The sequence below is a fragment of the Panulirus ornatus genome, chromosome 58 (assembly GCF_036320965.1).
Source record: "Panulirus ornatus isolate Po-2019 chromosome 58, ASM3632096v1, whole genome shotgun sequence".
NCBI lineage: Eukaryota > Metazoa > Arthropoda > Malacostraca > Decapoda > Palinuridae > Panulirus > Panulirus ornatus.
In genome coordinates, this window is record NC_092281.1 from 20,197,219 (window position 1) to 20,217,546 (window position 20,328).

A 20,328-nucleotide genomic window follows, 5' to 3' on the forward strand; every position below is an offset into this window, starting at 1 on the left:
TAAGAAAGGGGGTGACTGTATTGTTGACTGGTTGGTAAGGTTATTTAATGTATGTATGACTCATGGTGAGGTGCCTGAGGATTGGCGGAATGCGTGCATAGTGCCATTGTACAAAGGCAAAGGGGATAAGAGTGAGTGCTCAAATTACAGAGGTATAAGTTTGTTGAGTATTCCTGGTAAATTATATGGGAGGGTATTGATTGAGAGGGTGAAGGCATGTACAGAGCATCAGATTGGGGAAGAGCAGTGTGGTTTCAGAAGTGGTAGAGGATGTGTGGATCAGGTGTTTGCTTTGAAGAATGTATGTGAGAAATACTTAGAAAAGCAAATGGATTTGTATGTAGCATTTATGGATCTGGAGAAGGCATATGATAGAGTTGATAGAGATGCTCTGTGGAAGGTATTAAGAATATATGGTGTGGGAGGCAAGTTGTTAGAAGCAGTGAAAAGTTTTTATCGAGGATGTAAGGCATGTGTACGTGTAGGAAGAGAGGAAAGTGATTGGTTCTCAGTGAATGTAGGTTTGCGGCAGGGGTGTGTGATGTCTCCATGGTTGTTTAATTTGTTTATGGATGGGGTTGTAAGGGAGGTAAATGCAAGAGTCCTGGAAAGAGGGGCAAGTATGAAGTCTGTTGGGGATGAGAGAGCTTGGGAAGTGAGTCAGTTGTTGTTCGCTGATGATACAGCGCTGGTGGCTGATTCATGTGAGAAACTGCAGAAGCTGGTGACTGAGTTTGGTAAAGTGTGTGGAAGAAGAAAGTTGAGAGTAAATGTGAATAAGAGCAAGGTTATTAGGTACAGTAGGGGTGAGGGTCAAGTCAATTGGGAGGTGAGTTTGAATGGAGAAAAACTGGAGGAAGTGAAGTGTTTTAGATATCTGGGAGTGGATCTGTCAGCGGATGGAACCATGGAAGCGGAAGTGGATCATAGGGTGGGGGAGGGGGCGAAAATTTTGGGAGCCTTGAAAAATGTGTGGAAGTCGAGAACATTATCTCGGAAAGCAAAAATGGGTATGTTTGAGGGAATAGTGGTTCCAACAATGTTGTATGGTTGCGAGGCGTGGGCTATGGATAGAGATGTGCGCAGGAGGATGGATGTGCTGGAAATGAGATGTTTGAGGACAATGTGTGGTGTGAGGTGGTTTGATCGAGTAAGTAACGTAAGGGTAAGAGAGAGGTGTGGAAATAAAAAGAGCGTGGTTGAGAGAGCAGAAGAGGGTGTTTTGAAATGGTTTGGGCACATGGAGAGAATGAGTGAGGAGAGATTGACCAAGAGGATATATGTGTCGGAGGTGGAGGGAACGAGGAGAAGAGGGAGACCAAATTGGAGGTGGAAAGATGGAGTGAAAAAGATTTTGTGTGATCGGGGCCTGAACATGCAGGAGGGTGAAAGGAGGGCAAGAAATAGAGTGAATTGGAGTCATGTGGTATACAGGGGTTGACGTGCTGTCAGTGGATTGAAGCAAGGCATGTGAAGCGTCTGGGGTAAACCATGGAAAGCTGTGTAGGTATGTATATTTGCGTGTGTGGACGTGTGTATGTACATGTGTATGGGGGGGGGGTTGGGCCATTTCTTTCGTCTGTTTCCTTGCGCTACCTCGCAAACGCGGGAGACAGCGACAAAGTATAAAAAAAAAAAAAAAAAAAAAAAAATATATATATATATATATATATATATATATATATATATATAATATGTTCCTTTTTCTCTTTCATACTTGTTTGCTGTTTCCTGCCTTAGAGAGGTAGCGCCGGGAACGGCCGAAGAAAAGGCCTCATTCACTCACATCCATTCTCTAGCTTTCACCCTTTGACTCACCTCCCCTTCCATGGTTCCCTTCGCTGCCATGTCTACTCCCAGGTATCTTAAAAAAAAAACACTTACTTTAAGGTGAGGAAATTTTAAACCTAAGTACTGGCTGTGATATGATGGTACGTTACGAAGTATAATCACGCGTCAGCGGTAAACATGACCCGTTCTTCAGAAACTATGAATTATTCGATTTTTATCAGAATGCAACACTTTTCCGCATCCTGTACAGGCATTTACAACAGTCATATCATTTCCTCGTCTAACCCATAGAAGGTGAGCTGCAGTCGGCCTTCCTGTACATGCCTTACCCATGGCGAAGTTGGCTACAGCCAAGATCTTGTTCTGTTGGCTACAGCAAGGCTCTCGTTCTGTTGGCTCCAGCCAGGATCTTGTTCTGTTGGCTACAGCCAGGATCTCGTTCTGTTGGCTACAGCCAAGATCTCGTTCTGTTGGCTACAGCCAAGATCTCGTTCTGTTGGCTACAGCCAAGATCTCGTTCTGTTGGCTACAGCGAGACTCTTGTTCTGTTGGCTACAGCCAGGATCTCGTTCTGTTGCCTACAGCAAGGCTCTTGCTCTGTTTAGTCTCTGTGTTGTGTTACAGTGTCTCTCACTGCTGTATGCAGTGAACCCAAAAGTGGCTTTCGAGAGACACAGGAGTCATGGAGCAAACAAACGGCCCATTGAGACATATCATGAGAGAGAGGAAGAACAGACGCTGCAGTGGTCAAGGTCTTAAAGGCAAGACTAACAAAATGTGGTCAAGGTAGATAAGGGATGCGCTGTGAAAGACCTTTGTGTGGCTGGGTTGTCCGAGATGATTGAGGCGAATGTGGCCTGAATAGACTCAGCCAGGGAACGACAGATAATAGAGGGGAGTTGTTTTGGTCAATTCGCCGTCGATAGGAAGTAAGAAAAAAAGATAAGAAAAAAAGATGCGGTCTGCCCAGAGTAATAGCGTCTTCGATCGTTTCCGTCCGTGGTACGAAGAGGTGGTACACAAGAGTAGTGAGGGGTCGTTAAGAGTGTGGACAGAGCAAGTGTGTCCTTTACGGGTTTTGTGATAAGCATCTCCAGTCTACTCCTTTTTTTTTATTTTTTTTATCTAATTCCTAAGACTGCCTGGTGGGGGTCGATCAGTTCCGGTAAACGAGATGTTCGCTTCCTCCATATCCTTTCATTATAGCCTTGGTTATGTTCATTATTTTCCCCACTTCACACAACATTTTCGTCGGTCATGGCGCATTGTAGGGTTCCTGCCATCCTGTTAGTCGTGTTTTACGTTACGAGTTTAGAGGTCGAGTCCAAGAGCATAGGTGGAGGGTATCATTATTACTACTATATATTATCTGCCTCTGATACGGTAACCCAACTGTTTCCTTTTGATCTCACTACGACTTCTACTGCTGTCGCTTGTGATACGACGACTGCTGCTACTGCTTATACCACCGTCACTACTACTTCTCCTACTACTACTACTACTACTACTACTACTACTACTACTACTACTACTACTGTTACTACTACTACTATCCCGATTATAAACAAAACTACATCTTCCACTCTGCCTCATTATTGTTGCCTTCGATATATCCTCCCTTTGTTTCTCGTATTCATTTACTTAGTATTATCATTATTACATTATTTTTGGAGGGGTTGAACACTCGTGTACTGGTGACTCCAATACCCTCATTAATAATCATTTGCCTGTTATTTGTATGATCATGAACAGTTTCAAGGTGACCTTTGTAACATATCGCAATGAAATTATTAGTCATTTTTTTTCCATGGGTTTATAGAGGAATACAGAGGATTTTTTTTTTCTAAAACAGCAGCAGACCACTGGGTCATCCCGAGGTTGTGTGTGGTAGTGGAAGGGTTTAGTGTGGGAAGAGTTTGGGAAGGCGTACAGGTGACACAAAGAGGAATACGACCAAATTTTTCGAGAATTAAGGAAGAGCAAAAAATTGTTATTTGTGGACTGGAAACGGGGCATTTACGAAGTGCATTCTTAAACGTATCTACAGTATAGTCCTGCATCCAACTATTCTTGCTGTATGTTAGTGATGCCGCTGAAGAAAAAATACTCCGCCTCATTCGAAGTAAAACGTTTACCCATGAGTTTGTATCCATTGCTTCGAGTCTTTCCATCATCTCTGCTTCATTTTGGAAAAGAAAAAAGAAAAGGACCATCTACAACGCACCGGTACATATGTTCCTTCCATTGCGCGAGAAAAAGAAAATTGAATTAAGTATTGAATTATGTAGTAATGGAGAACTTAATGGACAATTATGAGATAAAGAAAATTACTTGAAGGAAAATGGTTGTAAAGTGTGTGGGTTGGGGTGGGTCATCTTGAAAAATGATGTGCCAGACAAGGATAGGGTGTTGCCTTACCCACGAGAGGAAGTGTAGACCATGAGAATAGAAAATCAGTTGCCTTAACAAACACACATGAAAGGAAAATGGAACTGGGAAATCAGGGAAAGACAGATGGAGGTAAAAGGCCAGAGGCAACGGTATATGAAAGTGTGTAGATTCCATTAGTGAAAGAGTTAGATGATGTAAAGCAGACAGACCCTCGTTTGTTTGCTGTACTGGCCGGTGATCATCAGTGGGTAAAAGGTCAAGGTGTTAGCCACTCCTGCGGTAGTTCGTCTGTGGGCGACCGAGGCCAGCCACCTGGTCGGCCGTCTGTTACATAATCATTAAAAGCACCGCCACTGCTGGTACTGCAATTACCACAGTCTCAGTCTTCAGTAAGATTAGGACAATTCCTACCGCTGTTACTACCGCTAATACTGCTTCTACTACTACTACTACTATTACGTCTACTGCTGCTACTACTGCTTCTAGTACTACTGCTTCTAATAGTACTACTTCTATTACTATTACGACTACTGCAACTGTTACTGCACTAATACTACGAAGACTTTTATACAAGTACTACCACCACCACTCGTCTTCTTCCTGCTACTACTACTGCTATTTACTACAAATGCAGATACGACTACAGCAGTTCCTGTTGCTGCTGATATTAATACGTCCACCACTGTTGTTATTTTCAACAGCATTGTAACATCGGTTACAAGGGGACTGTACATAGTTACTACTGGTGTTGCTTGATCTTCATCAATGTCTCTATGGAATATGTCGCGTTCCACTACACAACAAGATGTCTCATGTAGTCTCTACCATACGATTTTATTCTTACCGAGCACCATATACTCAGCTATGGTTATCATTCCAACTACACACCCGCTTTTTCTCTGTCTTTTCACATTTATCTACGTTCTACCCTTTTCTCTCTTTCTTAAGTCGCGAATTCAGGATTACCATTTTTTTCTTTATTCCTTCCATAACTAAATTCTTTATCTGTGTCCAATCCTTCCATATACTTGAACCATCTCAGCATGCTTATGTCTGTCAACGCCTTCATTACATCTGAGCCATGTCAGTATACATTATCTATCCCTTCCACATATCCGAAACCATCTCGACATCTATAACGTAAGGGTAAGAGAGATGTGTGGAAATAAAAAGAGCGTGGTTGAGAGAGCAGAAGAGGGTGTTTTGAAATGGTTTGGGCACATGGAGAGAATGAGTGAGGAGAGATTGACCAAGAGGATATATGTGTCGGAGGTGGAGGGAACGAGGAGAAGAGGGAGACCAAATTGGAGGTGGAAAGATGGAGTGAAAAAGATTTTGTGTGATCGGGGCCTGAACATGCAGGAGGGTGAAAGGAGGGCAAGAAATAGAGTGAATTGGAGTCATGTGGTATACAGGGGTTGACGTGCTGTCAGTGGATTGAAGCAAGGCATGTGAAGCGTCTGGGGTAAACCATGGAAAGCTGTGTAGGTATGTATATTTGCGTGTGTGGACGTGTGTATGTACATGTGTATGGGGGGGGGGGGGTTGGGCCATTTCTTTCGTCTGTTTCCTTGCGCTACCTCGCAAACGCGGGAGACAGCGACAAAGTATAAAAAAAAAAAAAAAAAAAAAAAAAAAAAAAATATATATATATATATATATATATATATATATATATATATATCTATATATATATATATATCTCCCTTCCATTCACCTGAACCATCTCGGCACTGCTTTAATGAGTCCATCTCCTCCACATACCTGAACCACTTATACACACTCTACTTTCAAATTTTCATACTCCCTCTTCATTATGCCTATCGTCCTTTCCTTTTATTAAAACCCTCACTCTCCACACTATCCTCCTCTCTTACTTCATTCACATGCCATTCTTTAGATAAAATTCTCCGTCCTTACGCATGCTGTGGTACGATATTCTTCGGTCCCAGATACTTTAACGCGTCGCTTATGACCACACCTTCACATGTAGTTATCTCCGAAGTGTTAGAATGCGAGTCCTCTCGCTGAGTTCTTCTTGAACCGTAACTAGCACATACCTACGCATGGAGTAGCGCTGATGGCACACACGAAAAAGACCTTTTTTTTTTTTTGCATCGCATAACAATGGATGAGGGAGTGAAAGTCAATCTTTTCTCGTCCTGTTTCTTCCTCGTAACTGTATACATTCGGTAATCATCCTCTCTTGTCTCACACTTTTCTCTTTCACTCACTCACTCACTCACTCACTCACTTCGTCCATCTCCATCAGATCTCTCATCTCAGGCATGCCCCAGATATAATTGTCCGTACTTATGACTGTCACTCATTCCGCCAGACGTTCCTGTTCATCTCCTAATCATAATTAAAGAAAAAAAAATGCCATTCGCATCGAGTTTAAACCGTCCGTCTGCTACTCCCAGCGACCTGAAGGTGAAGGTCGCGACGGGCAGATCACCACATCCGCCCGGGAACTACCAATTACACACACGAAACCAGCCAAAACGTTCCACTGGGTAGCGTTCAGTCCCCCTTAAGTGTTATGTATGATGTTACCAGACTGCACTTCTCCTCTTTCAGTAGCTTTAAGACCAGACCACTTCGCTTGGACCTTGGCTCTGTGTGGTCTGTGTATCTATGTAACTCTGAGCTTAAGAGCTGATGGTGTACATATGCAATTAGGGTCATAGAGTGATTATAATTACCTCTACCCCCAAGGCGGAAAAATAATAGTTGCCTTACCGAACATCTCAACGGGTGGGCCTGACCTTTTCCCAGATAGGTTTTAAGATAGCGGAACTGACCAGCTTATATATATATATATATATATATATATATATATATATATATATATATATATATATATATATATATATATATATATATATATATATATATATATATATATATATATATATATATATATATATATATATATATATATATATATATATATATATATATATATATATAGCCTTTTTAGCATTCCCGTCCCTGCGTAATCCATGAAATAAGGATCATCAATAAATCGTCATACATTGTGCCCTCAATGTAACCGAGATAACTTTGTGTTTAACTTTGTGGTTTTAGTAATTCATCAAATTTTCTTTCGTCAAGAGTCACTGAAGATGCTGGAGGAAGACGGCGAAACGCTGGAAATTACTGGGACGATGAGCAATGAGCAAAATCGTTAGTAATGTGTACAAGACGTATTGATCAACCCGAGTGACTTGTGGTCTTCTCGTAAAGATAGATGGATGCACCAGTGTGTCTAACAACCTCTCGCAAAGGGTAGACACACGATGTAGAAAAGGAAGACTCAGGAAGAGAGAAGAATCCTCGCTTGGCTCCTTCTCCTTTTCCTACTACTTTTAGGAAGTGATACTACGAGAGGGGAAGATTTTTAGCCTTGTGCTCTTCCTTCTCCTTTTCCCAGGACAACCACAAATGGGCTTAAAACGTTCATACAACCGTGATGTTATGATGAACTACTGCTGCTTCTGTAATGATGCAGGAACGTCTATGTCACGCACCTTTTTTGCAACGAAGATGTAGCCAGCGTCTGTCGCCCCAACCAGATGGTCGTTGATCCGCCAATCGAAGAACAATGCTTGAATATTGATTCTATTTTATTCTAAGTCGACGAAAGGAATATCTAAAGAAATTATGTACAATATCTCTTTAAGAACTTTATATATATATATATATATGTGTGTGTGTGTGTGTGTGTGTGTGTGTGTGTTTGTGTGTCTGTACATGAGTGAATGGGCCATTCTTCGTCTGTTTCCTGGCGCTAACTCGCTGACGCGGGAAGCAACGATCAAGTATAATAGATAAATAAAATGTATCTCTCAAGAACTGTTTTAACCTGTCTCTCAGCTGAGAAAAATGGTGGCGTCCTTGAGACGCAGGACGAGATGAGAATGATACGGATGGACAATCATGAGTGTACCAGGGTCAATAGTAATTCAGGTGGGTACTGGGAGCCATTACTCGTTTTCTTCTTCCTTTTTTTTCATAAACTATCTTCTAATAACGCCTGTGGCTTAATCTATGACGGCTTCCAGGGAGTGAATGTTGACAGTGGCTTGTGGGACGCTCGCGTGTGTGTGTGTGTGGGGGGGGGCAGTTGTCGAGGGGACTGGAAAGGTAACAAGACGCCTTCAGTGAAGCTGTCGCAGTTTTGGAAGTCATGCTTGTATATAAGTCGGTGATCATTGTTCAACAAGTAGGTGAGCCAGGTTGTGTGTTTGTGTGAGAGCAGCAGCAGCAGCAGGAGCAGCAGCAGCAGCAGCAGCAGCAGCAGCTGGGGGTAACTGGTACCACATTCCACGCTAAGAAAACCTGACCGTTAATTGTGGTGGGGCTTTGGCATTCATTCCGCCGCTTACGACAGGTTGGCGTGGCTTCGAAAGATTATGAAACGTTCATCTCGAAAAGAAACGCATCAGTTTTTTTTTTTGTTGTTGTTCGCTTCGTCACTGTCACCCATTTTCTTGATGCCTTTCCTCTTTGGTCTCTGGGCCTTTTAGATTGATCTTACTCGCTCTTTGTCCTGTTTTAGTCTACTTCCAGGAGTCTTAAACAATTATTTTTATACTCTACCTTTTACAAAACTCTTTGATCAAGTCAGCCCTCGTCCTTAACCAAGATCATCCCAATTACTCACCCAGGAAGAGCAATACACATCATTACATTGAAGTCACAGCGAAACAATGTACTTCGATAATCGTTCATGTATGAAGTCTGCCCAAGAACTGGAGTGTGAGTGGTCGTATTTCAACTTCTCTTTCCTCACAGATGAGAAGTTTAAATCCTTACTTCCCAGAATATCCGGCTGCTGAAGTTAGGTCAGAATCAATATCATTTGTCTTCTGATATTTCTGTCTCTCTACTCTCTCTCTCTCTCTCTCTCTCTCTCTCTCTCTCTCTCTCTCTCTCTCTCTCTCTCTCTCTCTTACGAAAGTGTTGTTCCTCATAGCTACTTATCCTGCCAGCTGATATGCCGGAGGGAGTGGTAGGTGAGGTAGTAGAAACCATTCTCATGTACTATCCATTCCTCCTTCTATATAGATTAAAAATTAAGTGTACTTCAAATACTGTTGCCCGAGGGATAGCCTCGTCATAGACCATCATCGCCTCGTCATAGACCATCACGTCGTCTGTTATCTGTCTGTCTTGTGGACATAATCCTTCACCGTTGTCAGAGTCTCTGCAAGAGGTGCTATCGGGGGTCGCCTCCTTCAGGCTATTAAGAAACCTCTTCCATCTTAATACACTGAGGTGACGTATATCACAGAGGGCGAGATTACGACGTTTTGCTACACGTCGCCTGGAGATCACGCCCAACGTTTTTTTTTTTCTTTTTTTTACGTGTATTCACCTTTAGAATACGCACGCTTCAGCACCCATTGCGTATCTGATGAACCACGATAAGTTTCACCAAGATTAGGATAAGATAGGGTATTGCTGTAGGGATGGAGTTAGGGGGGGGAAGTGAAGGCCATGCAGGGGTTATGGGAGAGGAGAGGTTGGGGAGTGGGGTGTATCATAAGGGATAGGGGGGTGTCGAGAGATGCCAGGGCCATGCAGTGGGTAGGGGTTTGGGCAGGGAAGGTCGATTCTGGGAGTTGAGAATAGGGGTAGGGGACGGTGGGTCATGTAGGTGGACAAGGGTCATATTTTTCGGGTGGGGAAATGTTTGCGAGAAATGGGAGATATGATGGATGGCAAGACCCAGCAGCGCAGTTTTAATGAGACAGCCTCGAACAGCCTGGAATCTTGATGATGAAAATGGAGGACATTCCAGGTCTCGCTGGAAGCCTCCCTTCGTGGCTGTGGTGGTACTTTTCCCTAGGCGGTGGCTGTCTACCCCGCCTGCTGACTCGTCAAATGTAAAATGGTTTCCGGGTATCATTTCACCGACCCCATAGCGCCTTCTGTCTACACAATCTACACTTTGATATGAATGTATTTTTTTTTTCTCTCACCCAACCTTACCTTGGAACATAGAAGATTATCCATCCTATCATCGACCACTTCTTTTGATTATCATAATTCTTAAATTGCCTTATTGCCTTGACCGCCTTTTTACCTCTTCATGTTTAAAAACAGAGAGAAAAAAAAAAGGCCCATTCTCTTCCGTTGCATAATCTTAACTGCACCTGTGAGCCTTCGTTTTTCCTTCAATCACTCTTTTTTTCAGAGCAGAAACACTATCTTCAAGATAGCAGTCACTCTGTTATTATCATCTGTCTATTTCTTCCTTTCAACGAAAGGTATTTAATATTCTGTGTCCTCATCTGTATATTTCCCCGAATGGTTCTTTTCCTTTGTCGAATGCCACCCAAAATCCTCTTCCTAGCAATGGTATTTTCTTCACTTTTCTCTTCCGAAACATCCGGAACATAATTATTGTACTTTAGAATTTACTGAACTCTAGAATTTACTGAGCTCTAGAATTTAATGAACTCTAGAATTCTTCTATCTATTCTCTCATTATATTCGTTACACACTAACTCAAGCCGTCTCTTGGCAATTGCTTTAAACAATCTCTTCCTCCTAAACATTTATCCAGCCTTTCTTTACCGTCCCTTGTATTCTACATTTGTTCTCTCGCTCTCTCATGAGCGTCACATCATTGGCCATTGAAGTTACGTTTCACCTTCCAACGCCTTTAGACTTTCTCAGATCTCACTTCCTTTTCCGATCATACCAGCCAAAACCTTTCATTACTCAGTGTATAATGAAATACCGAGACAGACGTAACAAAGCCCCTTGTTTCTTTCTAACCTTGAGTCCATACTGGTGTTAAAGAGCCCATCAGTCTTTCATGGCTTTCTGATGATGTACAGGATCGGGTAACTTTACGTTGGTGGCTCCAGTCACGGACCTAAGTCTACATCACGGTAGGAACTTGGATGAAAAGTAATGAGATTTATGGAGAGCAAGAGATAAGCAAGAAAAAGATAGATATTTTCAAGAAGTTTGGGAGAAATGGAACAAAATCTGTCTTACATACAGCGTAGAGAAAGAAATAGTTATCATGACTCCCCTCCTTTTAGTTGCCAACCGCCACACAGTAATTATGTAAAGCAGTGAATTGCCCAGTAATACGCGGTCTAGTTTGCGCCGAGGGGCACACGAGCAGCCAGTTTTGGGGAGCAAAAACCAAACTGATTCCTATAGAAGAGGAGGGAGAGTGATTTAACGTTATGGTACAGGGGAAGAGGGTCAAATTGTGAGGTTAAACCGGGAGATTTGATAAATCGAATCGAATTGCTTTGAAACTCAACTCTGCCCATTTCATCTTTTAAGATTCTGTCATAAGCTTCTATTCAGATTTCTGAGGACAGATGAAAAAATCTCTACGACACACAAATTTGGGGAAAAACACTATAGACTGACATCATTCAATATAATCTTTGAGGAGGACAGAATAAAGGATTTGGTAAGATTCATCTAGGAATCGATTCAATCAGAGTGTATATACTACTCGTGGAGTCTAGGAATATATATATATATATATATATATATATATATATATATATATATATATATATATATATATATATATATATTATAGGTGATCGATGTTTTGTGAGCGAGGTAGCGCTAAGATACAGACGAAGAAAGTTCCATCCACTCATACACACATATATACACTCATACACGTACATATACATACATATACATATCAGTATATACACATATACATAAACATACACAGCCATTTACATATAAACACATGTACATATTCATACTCTCTTGCTTTCATCCATCCGCGGCGCCACATGCCCCACAGGAAACAGCATCGCCACCCCCATCGTTAGCGAGGAAAAACAGACAAAAAAGGCCACATTAGTTCACACTCAGTCTCTAGCTGTCATGTGTAATATTCTATATATTTTTTTTTCATTTTTCATACATATTTGCCATATCCCGCGTTAGCGAGGTAGCGTTAAGAGCAGAGGACTAAGCCTTGGAGGGAATATCCTCACTTGGCCCCCTTCTCTGTTCCTTCTTTTGGAAAACGGGAGGGGAGGATCTCTCATCACTGGGTGTACAGTTTCGTCGAGGAACTTCTCATTCCAAAGGAGTCTACATTTCCTTGCTACTGGAAGTAGGGCAGCCTTGGGCTACAGGAACCTTCCGAAGGATTTTGGGGGGACCACAAGGACGCTCATCGAAACTGGTATTTGGGAAATTATAGATGAAATCACGTCCCCTTACATCAAACTACCTTGTCCTGTGGATATAACTTTCCGGAAAGAGGCCATGCTAATCCACGGGTAATAAGTGGTATCGGCGGGCAATAAGGGCGGCAGGTAATGGGATGGTGAGTGGTCGACTCACCTCTACTTGTTAGCCTGCTCCTAGGTTCCCATGACCACAGTTTAGATTGTGGGAAGAGATAAAGAGAAGGAGTGCTTAGCTTTATACACTTAATTTTCTTATTTGGTTATAATTATGCCTCGTACATATTTACTATTCATGTAGATAATTTTTTTTTGGTTTATATTGTATGTCATTCCTGTAGACGTGTGAGGTTGAGATGATATCGGAGGCTGGGAGGAAAACGTGTGAAATGATTGAACGATTTAAAAATCGCGTCCCAGAAGAGCTACGATATAGAGGTCAAACTAGGTCAAATACGTCATCATTCATACAGTCATCAGTATTGCCGTTACAGTCGAGAAAAACGTTGTTACGGAACGTTTGCCTTCGTTCTTATGACAATACACCAACGACCCTAGTTTGGAGAAGGTACTTCGTCAGAAATTGTTTATGGGCGGATCGTTGCCAAACACCATTTTTGAGACGAGCACCCTGCCGGGTCTGGTCAGTCCGTCAAGCCAATCTAATGTGCTTCCTCTCGCCTCAACTCTCTCTCTCTCTCTCTCTCTCTCTCTCTCTCTCTCTCTCTCTCTCTCTCTCTCTCTCTCTCTCTCTCTCTCTATCACCCTTCACAAATGCCAAGTTCCTTCTTCAGGTACTACATCGATTAGTGTGTGATCACTGGGTCCACAGCGCAGTGCACTAGTGTCATATGATTATTACTTCTTTTTTTTTCCTTTTTTTTTTTTTTCCAAGGATGGTGAGAAGTTACGAGGACACAGGCCAGTCCGTCGGCGTGGTGATGGGCAGGGCGTTTTCCTTCCGAGCGTCAGGAGAAAGGAACGCAGGTCGTCCTTGCCTATTGAACGGTGCGTCCTCGGCGGCGTAGTGTGTGTGTGTGCGTGAGTGTGTGTCTGTGTGTGTGTGTGGCGTAAAGCGTGGCATGGAATGTACGTGGAGGTTAGCTTATCTTTCCTATAATTATAGTGAATTTTTATATCTATCTTTCGATGATGTATGTAAATCAAAATAGACGTATGACAAAAATATCCAAGACGACGAGGCCATTCAGTTTGAAAGTCATAAATACCATAATATCCCCTCCTCATCCACCAAACCCACACCCGTTTTCTTTGGGCTGGACGGGCAAATGTCTAGTCGGGGCCCAAAGATCAACCGGTCCCCAGTTGGCTTCGGACCATCGAAGGAGTTGGATGTGATGTGGGGCAGTCTGTAGCCGATCACCTGGGGGTGTGCCTAGTGAAAGCGAAAGGATAAAGTGTATCGATAACCAAAGGATAAAAAAATCATATAGCTACGAATTCCAGTGTTTTGAGAAGGCGTTTTTGTTAACGTCATAATGAGAATCAGGTTATTGGCGTTGGTATTGTGATAGTCAAGTTGGTATATACATATATACACATACACATATATGTATGTATATATAGATAATTTTTTTTTTCCCAAAATCAGTGAACTTTGATGCGATTTTATAAATGTTGGAATCCTTATCGAAGATAACAGTGCAGAGGTGACCAACCCATTCGTTGTAGAGGTGCGGAATTATCCCAGACGTCGAGAAGAAGAATAGGGGTTTTCCCCCCCTCCAGAGCCAGAAAGCACTCCATCAGCCATGGGCGTGAGAAGAGGGTGGGCGTGCTGGATGACGTTACTGCTGGCGGTGACAGGCACCCCAGCGTCGTGGGCGCTCCGGCGGCGGAGGTCGGCCGCGGCTGACCCCACGCCCGTTCCTGACCCCAACCTGGCGGCTCTCAGCGGACTGGCCGGCCTCAGTGGACTAACAGGTAAGACCCCCCGAGAGAGAGAGAGAGAGAGAGAGAGAGAGAGAGAGAGAGAGAGAGAGAGAGAGAGAGAGAGAGAGAAGGAACAAAGAGAGGAAGAAATAAAATGCAGGCGAAGGAGAGTCAAGGATGAGGGAAGGAGATGACAATGGCGAAGGAAAAGAGCGGAACGGATGGTACGAATAACGTGAGAACATTGGGAAATGCGAGAGAAGAAGGCAGGAGTGTGTAGGGAAGAGGAGCCGACGCTCGGGGAGGAGGAGGAGGAGGAGGAAAGCCTTTATGGAAGGTGTCACTGTGTGTGCTTATTTGACGTCACACGACCATGGTGTCGTCCCGTCTCCACAAGACACTGTTATACGCTGGGCGGTCGGGTTATAAGGACATGCTGAAGCGCTGGACTGTTTGTTACCACCGAGAGAGTACGTGGGCTAGCGCGCGGTTAACCATGATACTGGCTGACGGTAAAAGGTGAACGGGGTGGTTTTTGTGGGTGATATTCCGAGTGTGTCAACCGTTGAGCTTTGGCTTGGCCTTAATACTGGACAAGCAGAGTGCTTGAGCGTTTGCATTTGTGTTTTTTCTTTTTTTTCTTTTTAAAAAGAGCGAGTAAAACCTGAAGGAACCATCAGAGGTCGTACTTTGAACGTTGGGAAGAGACAAGATGGAAAATCCGAAGCCGAGTTAAGTCGGATTGTTGCTTACTGTTACGTTGAAATCGCTCCGGGATGATGCCGTCCGTAACTTTACGTTTAACGTGTGGGGGAAAAGGAAGGGAACTAAAGGAATCAGCGAGCACGTAAGAAAGAGTTTGGAGACGTAGAAATACGAGTAAAGACAGTGCTGGTAAGGATGAGAAGGAGGGAGAGAGAGAAAGAAAAAAAGATGTTAAGTGGTGATAGTGAAAATGAGTGATTAAAGGTTATATCAGAGTTTCCTCCAGCGATAGGATCGCCAGCAAGGACACTTAGACCGTGATAACATATCTCCCGTTGGTGTAATTTGTCCGATATCAGTTTGAGATCAAATCGTGTGACAGTTATCCATATAAGATTGGATATACATAATCAAATAGTGCTGAATATCACACCGCTCATTTCGTGATTAGGATTCCAAGATGCACTTAGCGTCTCTGTGCACAGCATTGTGATAAGCAATGTTTAAAGCTGTCTGGAATGAGCAGGTAATGTAAACGTGTTTAGCATTGCATATTGATAAACAAAACATACATGTAGCAAGAAACAGTTACGAGAATTTCTGACGAACAAATAAACTTATTCGGCGTTTAAAATGTATAGTGTCCATTTTCAACAATTCTGCAGATGCGAAGTTATTTGACCCCGGCAAAGCAATCGTTTGCCAAAGCCATGATCATTAATGATATTAAGGAAAAGTTTCTTGTTTTCTTGGTATAGATGACAGATGTTCCCATGGCCTGAAAGTTCCTTACCTGCTTGCGTCATGATTAGAACGACACCCTTGATATATTCTGATCTTAAATCTCTCGATGTCAGACATATATAAGAACTGCCTCTTGGAGTTTTCAATTGAAATTCAGACCCTTGTCCTTTTTATTCATGTGCATAAAACATCTCTATCATCAGATGAATGATTAACGTACTGCTATTATATGGTCACTGGTCTTACATAGGATATGAACGATAAACTGATAATAGTGTGTGTGAGGAGGTTTAGCTGAGGCTACCATACAGTATTACCACACCAAGTGTCCGTCGTTCCACAGTAAACCTCACAAGTCCCGTAATTCTTCTGCGAAGAACTCGATCCTCAGGTTTGCACGATCGAGTAGCCAAATGCTCCGTTTTGATCCCTCTTCCAGTAGTAGATTTGTTACCCTCCACCCGCTTCAAAAAGACGTCAAGTTCTCGACTTATCTATGCAGTACATTCGATGTACAGTTGAATATCAAGAGTTGAGAGATATCATACAAGTGTCATGTTTATTCACAGCTGGACGTAGATAAATGAACAATGTACTACATTAGTGACTATGTGTCATTGTTCACGCAATTGACAAACTTATGCTGTAATCGATTAAGGTGGAAGAAAATTAGAAAAGATTAATGATAATAAAATGAATGATGTCTTCGTGTTCTATGATCTCATAGGGTCTTGATTATACATCGATGTTAACAATACGGAAATGCTACTGCCCCGTCTGACTGTCGAAACAACCAGATGATTGTAATGGTTGTTAGGTAGTGTTAACTTTGATGGGTGAGTACCATTACACCCACCGCAAAGTTACCAGTTTTCTCCCGGAAATGACGTAATAGAGCTCACTCTTCTCGAAGCCAGGTGACGCCCTTTTTCTTTCCACAAATGTTCTTTACTTCCCACAACGCTCGAGGTGTGGATAATCCGTCATCCTTTCTTGATGAGAGATTTTCTTGTCTAGTCATTTCGGACTGAATAGACTTGTCGTAAAAGAATAATTTTTTGAAGGTATCGTTGCCAAATCCTTCGCGATACGTTTTCAACCATCATGCTACATTTCCTGCCAGCTAATGGATAAATTGTGGGGAATTTTTAATGACATACGGGAAGAAAAATCAAGAAACATATGCCTTGAAATTAAGTTTTGAAGTGTCGTACTTACATTGTGCGGGATGGGTTGATGTCGTCCACATATAATGTACTCTATTCACTAACTCATTACTGTGCACTGTAGTTCTGGGGCTAAGCATGGGCTATAGTGCTTTAAGCAAATGCGTTGATATATTTCTAGCAAAATGATAACAAAGGATTATTATCATTCTAAGGAATATATATATATATATATATATATATATATATATATATATATATATATATATATATATATATATATATAATTTGATTTTTCGTACTCTTTCGACTATCTTACGTTAGGGAGGTTGCGCCTGTCATGTGTAATGTACCGGAACTTGTGTATATATCTTACGGTGAAGATAAATGTAAGAATTCAATGCCACATAACTACACAAACAAGCTAAGGAGTTCAGAATAAGGCTCAGTCGTTCCTGAAATTGAACTGCATTCAAAGTCCAGCCCTACGTCTTCTATTCACACATGACTTAGTATGTCTTGCATTTGATTGCCATGGATCATTTTGAAAGATAGGAACACTGGCAGGTGATTCATAAAAACGCCTCCGTGAATTTCGGAGTCTTTAACACCTTCTCTTGTGAGCTACGTATGTGTACAACCCTATCTAATACAGTAACTAATCCATACACAGAGGCAGTCTTTCATGGCCATACGTTAATGAAGACATGATGGTTCTTGTGGTTATAGATAAGGCTGACTGTTACATACAGAACGAAGAATTATAGGGTCGATTTTACACGTAATTTCATATTCCGTGGCAACCGTATATCATATCATAAATTTCATTCGCGTAGTCTGTGGCACTGGATCTCGAAATGGAACCAAGATATTTTTTTCTAATTTCATTACCTTGTTTACCAAATATTCTTAACGTCTTTGGGCATGAAAATTACGTAGTATAGATGATGATGTACGTTATGGAGCTCACGAAAGCGTCAGGCAAGTGAAGCTTCAAAATGGAGAATTTTCAGTACCCGTCTGTGTCGGTCTAGAATACCGTCGTAATTGTGTCTTTGCGACAGCTGAAAAACTTCTTTGTGCAGATTTCCGTCATGGTCATAGTTACATCCACCAACTGTAGAACCTCTTGACGCTTTCTTCAGATGTTTAGGATAATTCTACGACCATTTATGCACTCGCTGTGGACGTGGCTTCATGACGTGTCGTTTCAGTGTACAAGGAAGAGAAATCTAACCCTTTTGTGTAGGTTTTAACACCTGCTGGATGTCTGACTCGTCGATGTTGAAGGATTTTGGAGGGTATTAGTTTCGAATTAGATATTTTTTTCACGTAAGCGCCTGGACATCATTTTGAAGAATCTTTTATAGTGACTGGTTAATTGGAAGTGACATTTATACCAATGGGCAATGAGATGCATATGATTTATCCACCGGTTTTATTACGTTGGGCAGCTGAAAGCCATGTGTATTCATTCCCTGTACATAAACGGAGAGGTAATTTAGATGTTTGTGGGCGAGGCTGCTGGTTATAGCCTGGTGCTTCAGGGTTTTTCGTGTATGATAATTTGAGGCACGTATTGTATTGAATGCTTTTGTTTTTGATCAGCAGGTGCAAGAGAGTTAAACATTAAAACTGCTGTTGAATATCTTGGCAGACATCAAAATAGCTTGAAACTACTTTTTAGGTACAAATCGAAGTTAACAAACCTTTTAAACTTGACGAGAGACCGACCAAAGCTTGAGCTATGTCATTTCTAAAGAAGGAAATATGAGAGGTCGTATCTGGGAGGGTAGAGATGAGCATACCTGAAGGTGTAGTAGTTCCAACGGTGTTATAAGGTTGCGAGGGGTGGGCTCTTAATGAGAATATACGGAAGATGGACGTGTTGGAAATGAAATGTGTAAGGATGATAAGTGATGAGAAGAAGTTTGATCGACTAGATAATGGTGGGGTAAGGGAGAGGTGTGGTTAAAAGAAGAGTGTAGTTGAGAGAGCTGAGGAGGATGTGCTAAATTGGTTTAGACAGACGGATAAAATGAGCGAGGAGAGTTTGACCTGTGGGTTATGTGTGTGTCGGAAATTAAGAGAGAGTGAAGGGAGACACTGAATAGGAGATGGAAGGATAGAGTGGAAAAGGTTGTAAGTCCTTAGGGCCTGATCATGCAGGAGGATGTAAATCATGCAGGTTATGATAGAGTGACTTAGAGCGATTTGTTATACAGGGGGCGACGTGCTGTCAGTGGACTGAACTAGAGCATATGAAGCAGCCGTGGTAAACCACGGAAAGGTCTGTGGGGCCTGGTTGTGGACAGGAGTCTGTGGTTTCAATGCATTACACATGACAGCTTGCGAATGGATGTGAGCGAGTAAGGCCATATTTCTTCGTCAGTTCGGGGTGCTATCTCGCTAAACTGGAAAACAGCAAGTAAACACACACACACACACACACACACACACACACACACACACACACACACACACATTATATATATATATTATATATATATATATATATATATATATATATATATATATATATATATATATATATATATATATATATTTTTTTTTTTTTTTTTTTTATACTTTGTCGCTGTCTCCCGCGTTTGCGAGGTAGCGCAAGGAAACAGACGAAAGAAATGGCCCAACCCCCCCCATACACATGTACATACACACGTCCACACACACAAATATACATACCTACACAGCTTTCCATGGTTTACCCCGGACGCTTCACATGCCTTGATTCAATCCACTGACAGCACGTCAACCCCTGTATACCACATCGCTCCAATTCACTCTATTCCTTGCCCTCCTTTCACCCTCCTGCATGTTCAGGCCCCGATCACACAAAATCTTTTTCACTCCATCTTTCCACCTCCAATTTGGTCTCCCTCTTCTCCTCGTTCCCTCCACCTCCGACACATATATCCTCTTGGTCAATCTTTCCTCACTCATTCTCTCCATGTGCCCAAACCATTTTAAAACACCCTCTTCTGCTCTCTCAACCACGCTCTTTTTATTTCCACACATCTCTCTTACCCTTACGTTACTTACTCGATCAAACCACCTCACACCACACATTATCCTCAAACATCTCATTTCCAGCACATCCATCCTCCTGCGCACAACTCTATCCATAGCCCACGCCTCGCAACCATACAACATTGTTGGAACTACTAATCCTTCAAACATACCCATTTTTGCTTTCCGGGATAATGTTCTCGACTTCCACACATTTTTCAAGGCTCCCAAAATTTTCGCCCCCTCCCCCACCCTATGATCCACTTCCGCTTCCATGGTTCCCCAGCAACTCTGAGGCTGCACTCCATATGGTAGCTCGTGACGATGATATGGCCTTTCCGAACGCGTAACTAGCAGAGGGGTGGCGGAGTCCGGTAACATATGCATGCATGCTCAACCAAGTATCCCATTTC

At 42.2% G+C, this 20,328-nt stretch overlaps 1 protein-coding gene across 2 annotated transcripts in view; it reads left to right on the forward strand.

Annotated features, from left to right (window-relative positions):
* The first annotated feature begins 13,694 nt into the window (after positions 1 to 13,694).
* LOC139766634 (uncharacterized) overlaps positions 13,695 to 20,328 on the forward strand; it is a 242,455-nt gene continuing 235,821 nt past the window's right edge. The window contains exon 1 of one of the 2 annotated variants that reach the window (XM_071695510.1): positions 13,695 to 14,324. In XM_071695510.1, coding sequence (XP_071551611.1) covers positions 14,153 to 14,324 — 172 coding nt within the window. In that variant the 5' untranslated portion in view covers positions 13,695 to 14,152. The remainder of the gene's footprint in view (positions 14,325 to 20,328) is intronic. The other variant, XM_071695511.1, reaches the window with a different exon arrangement.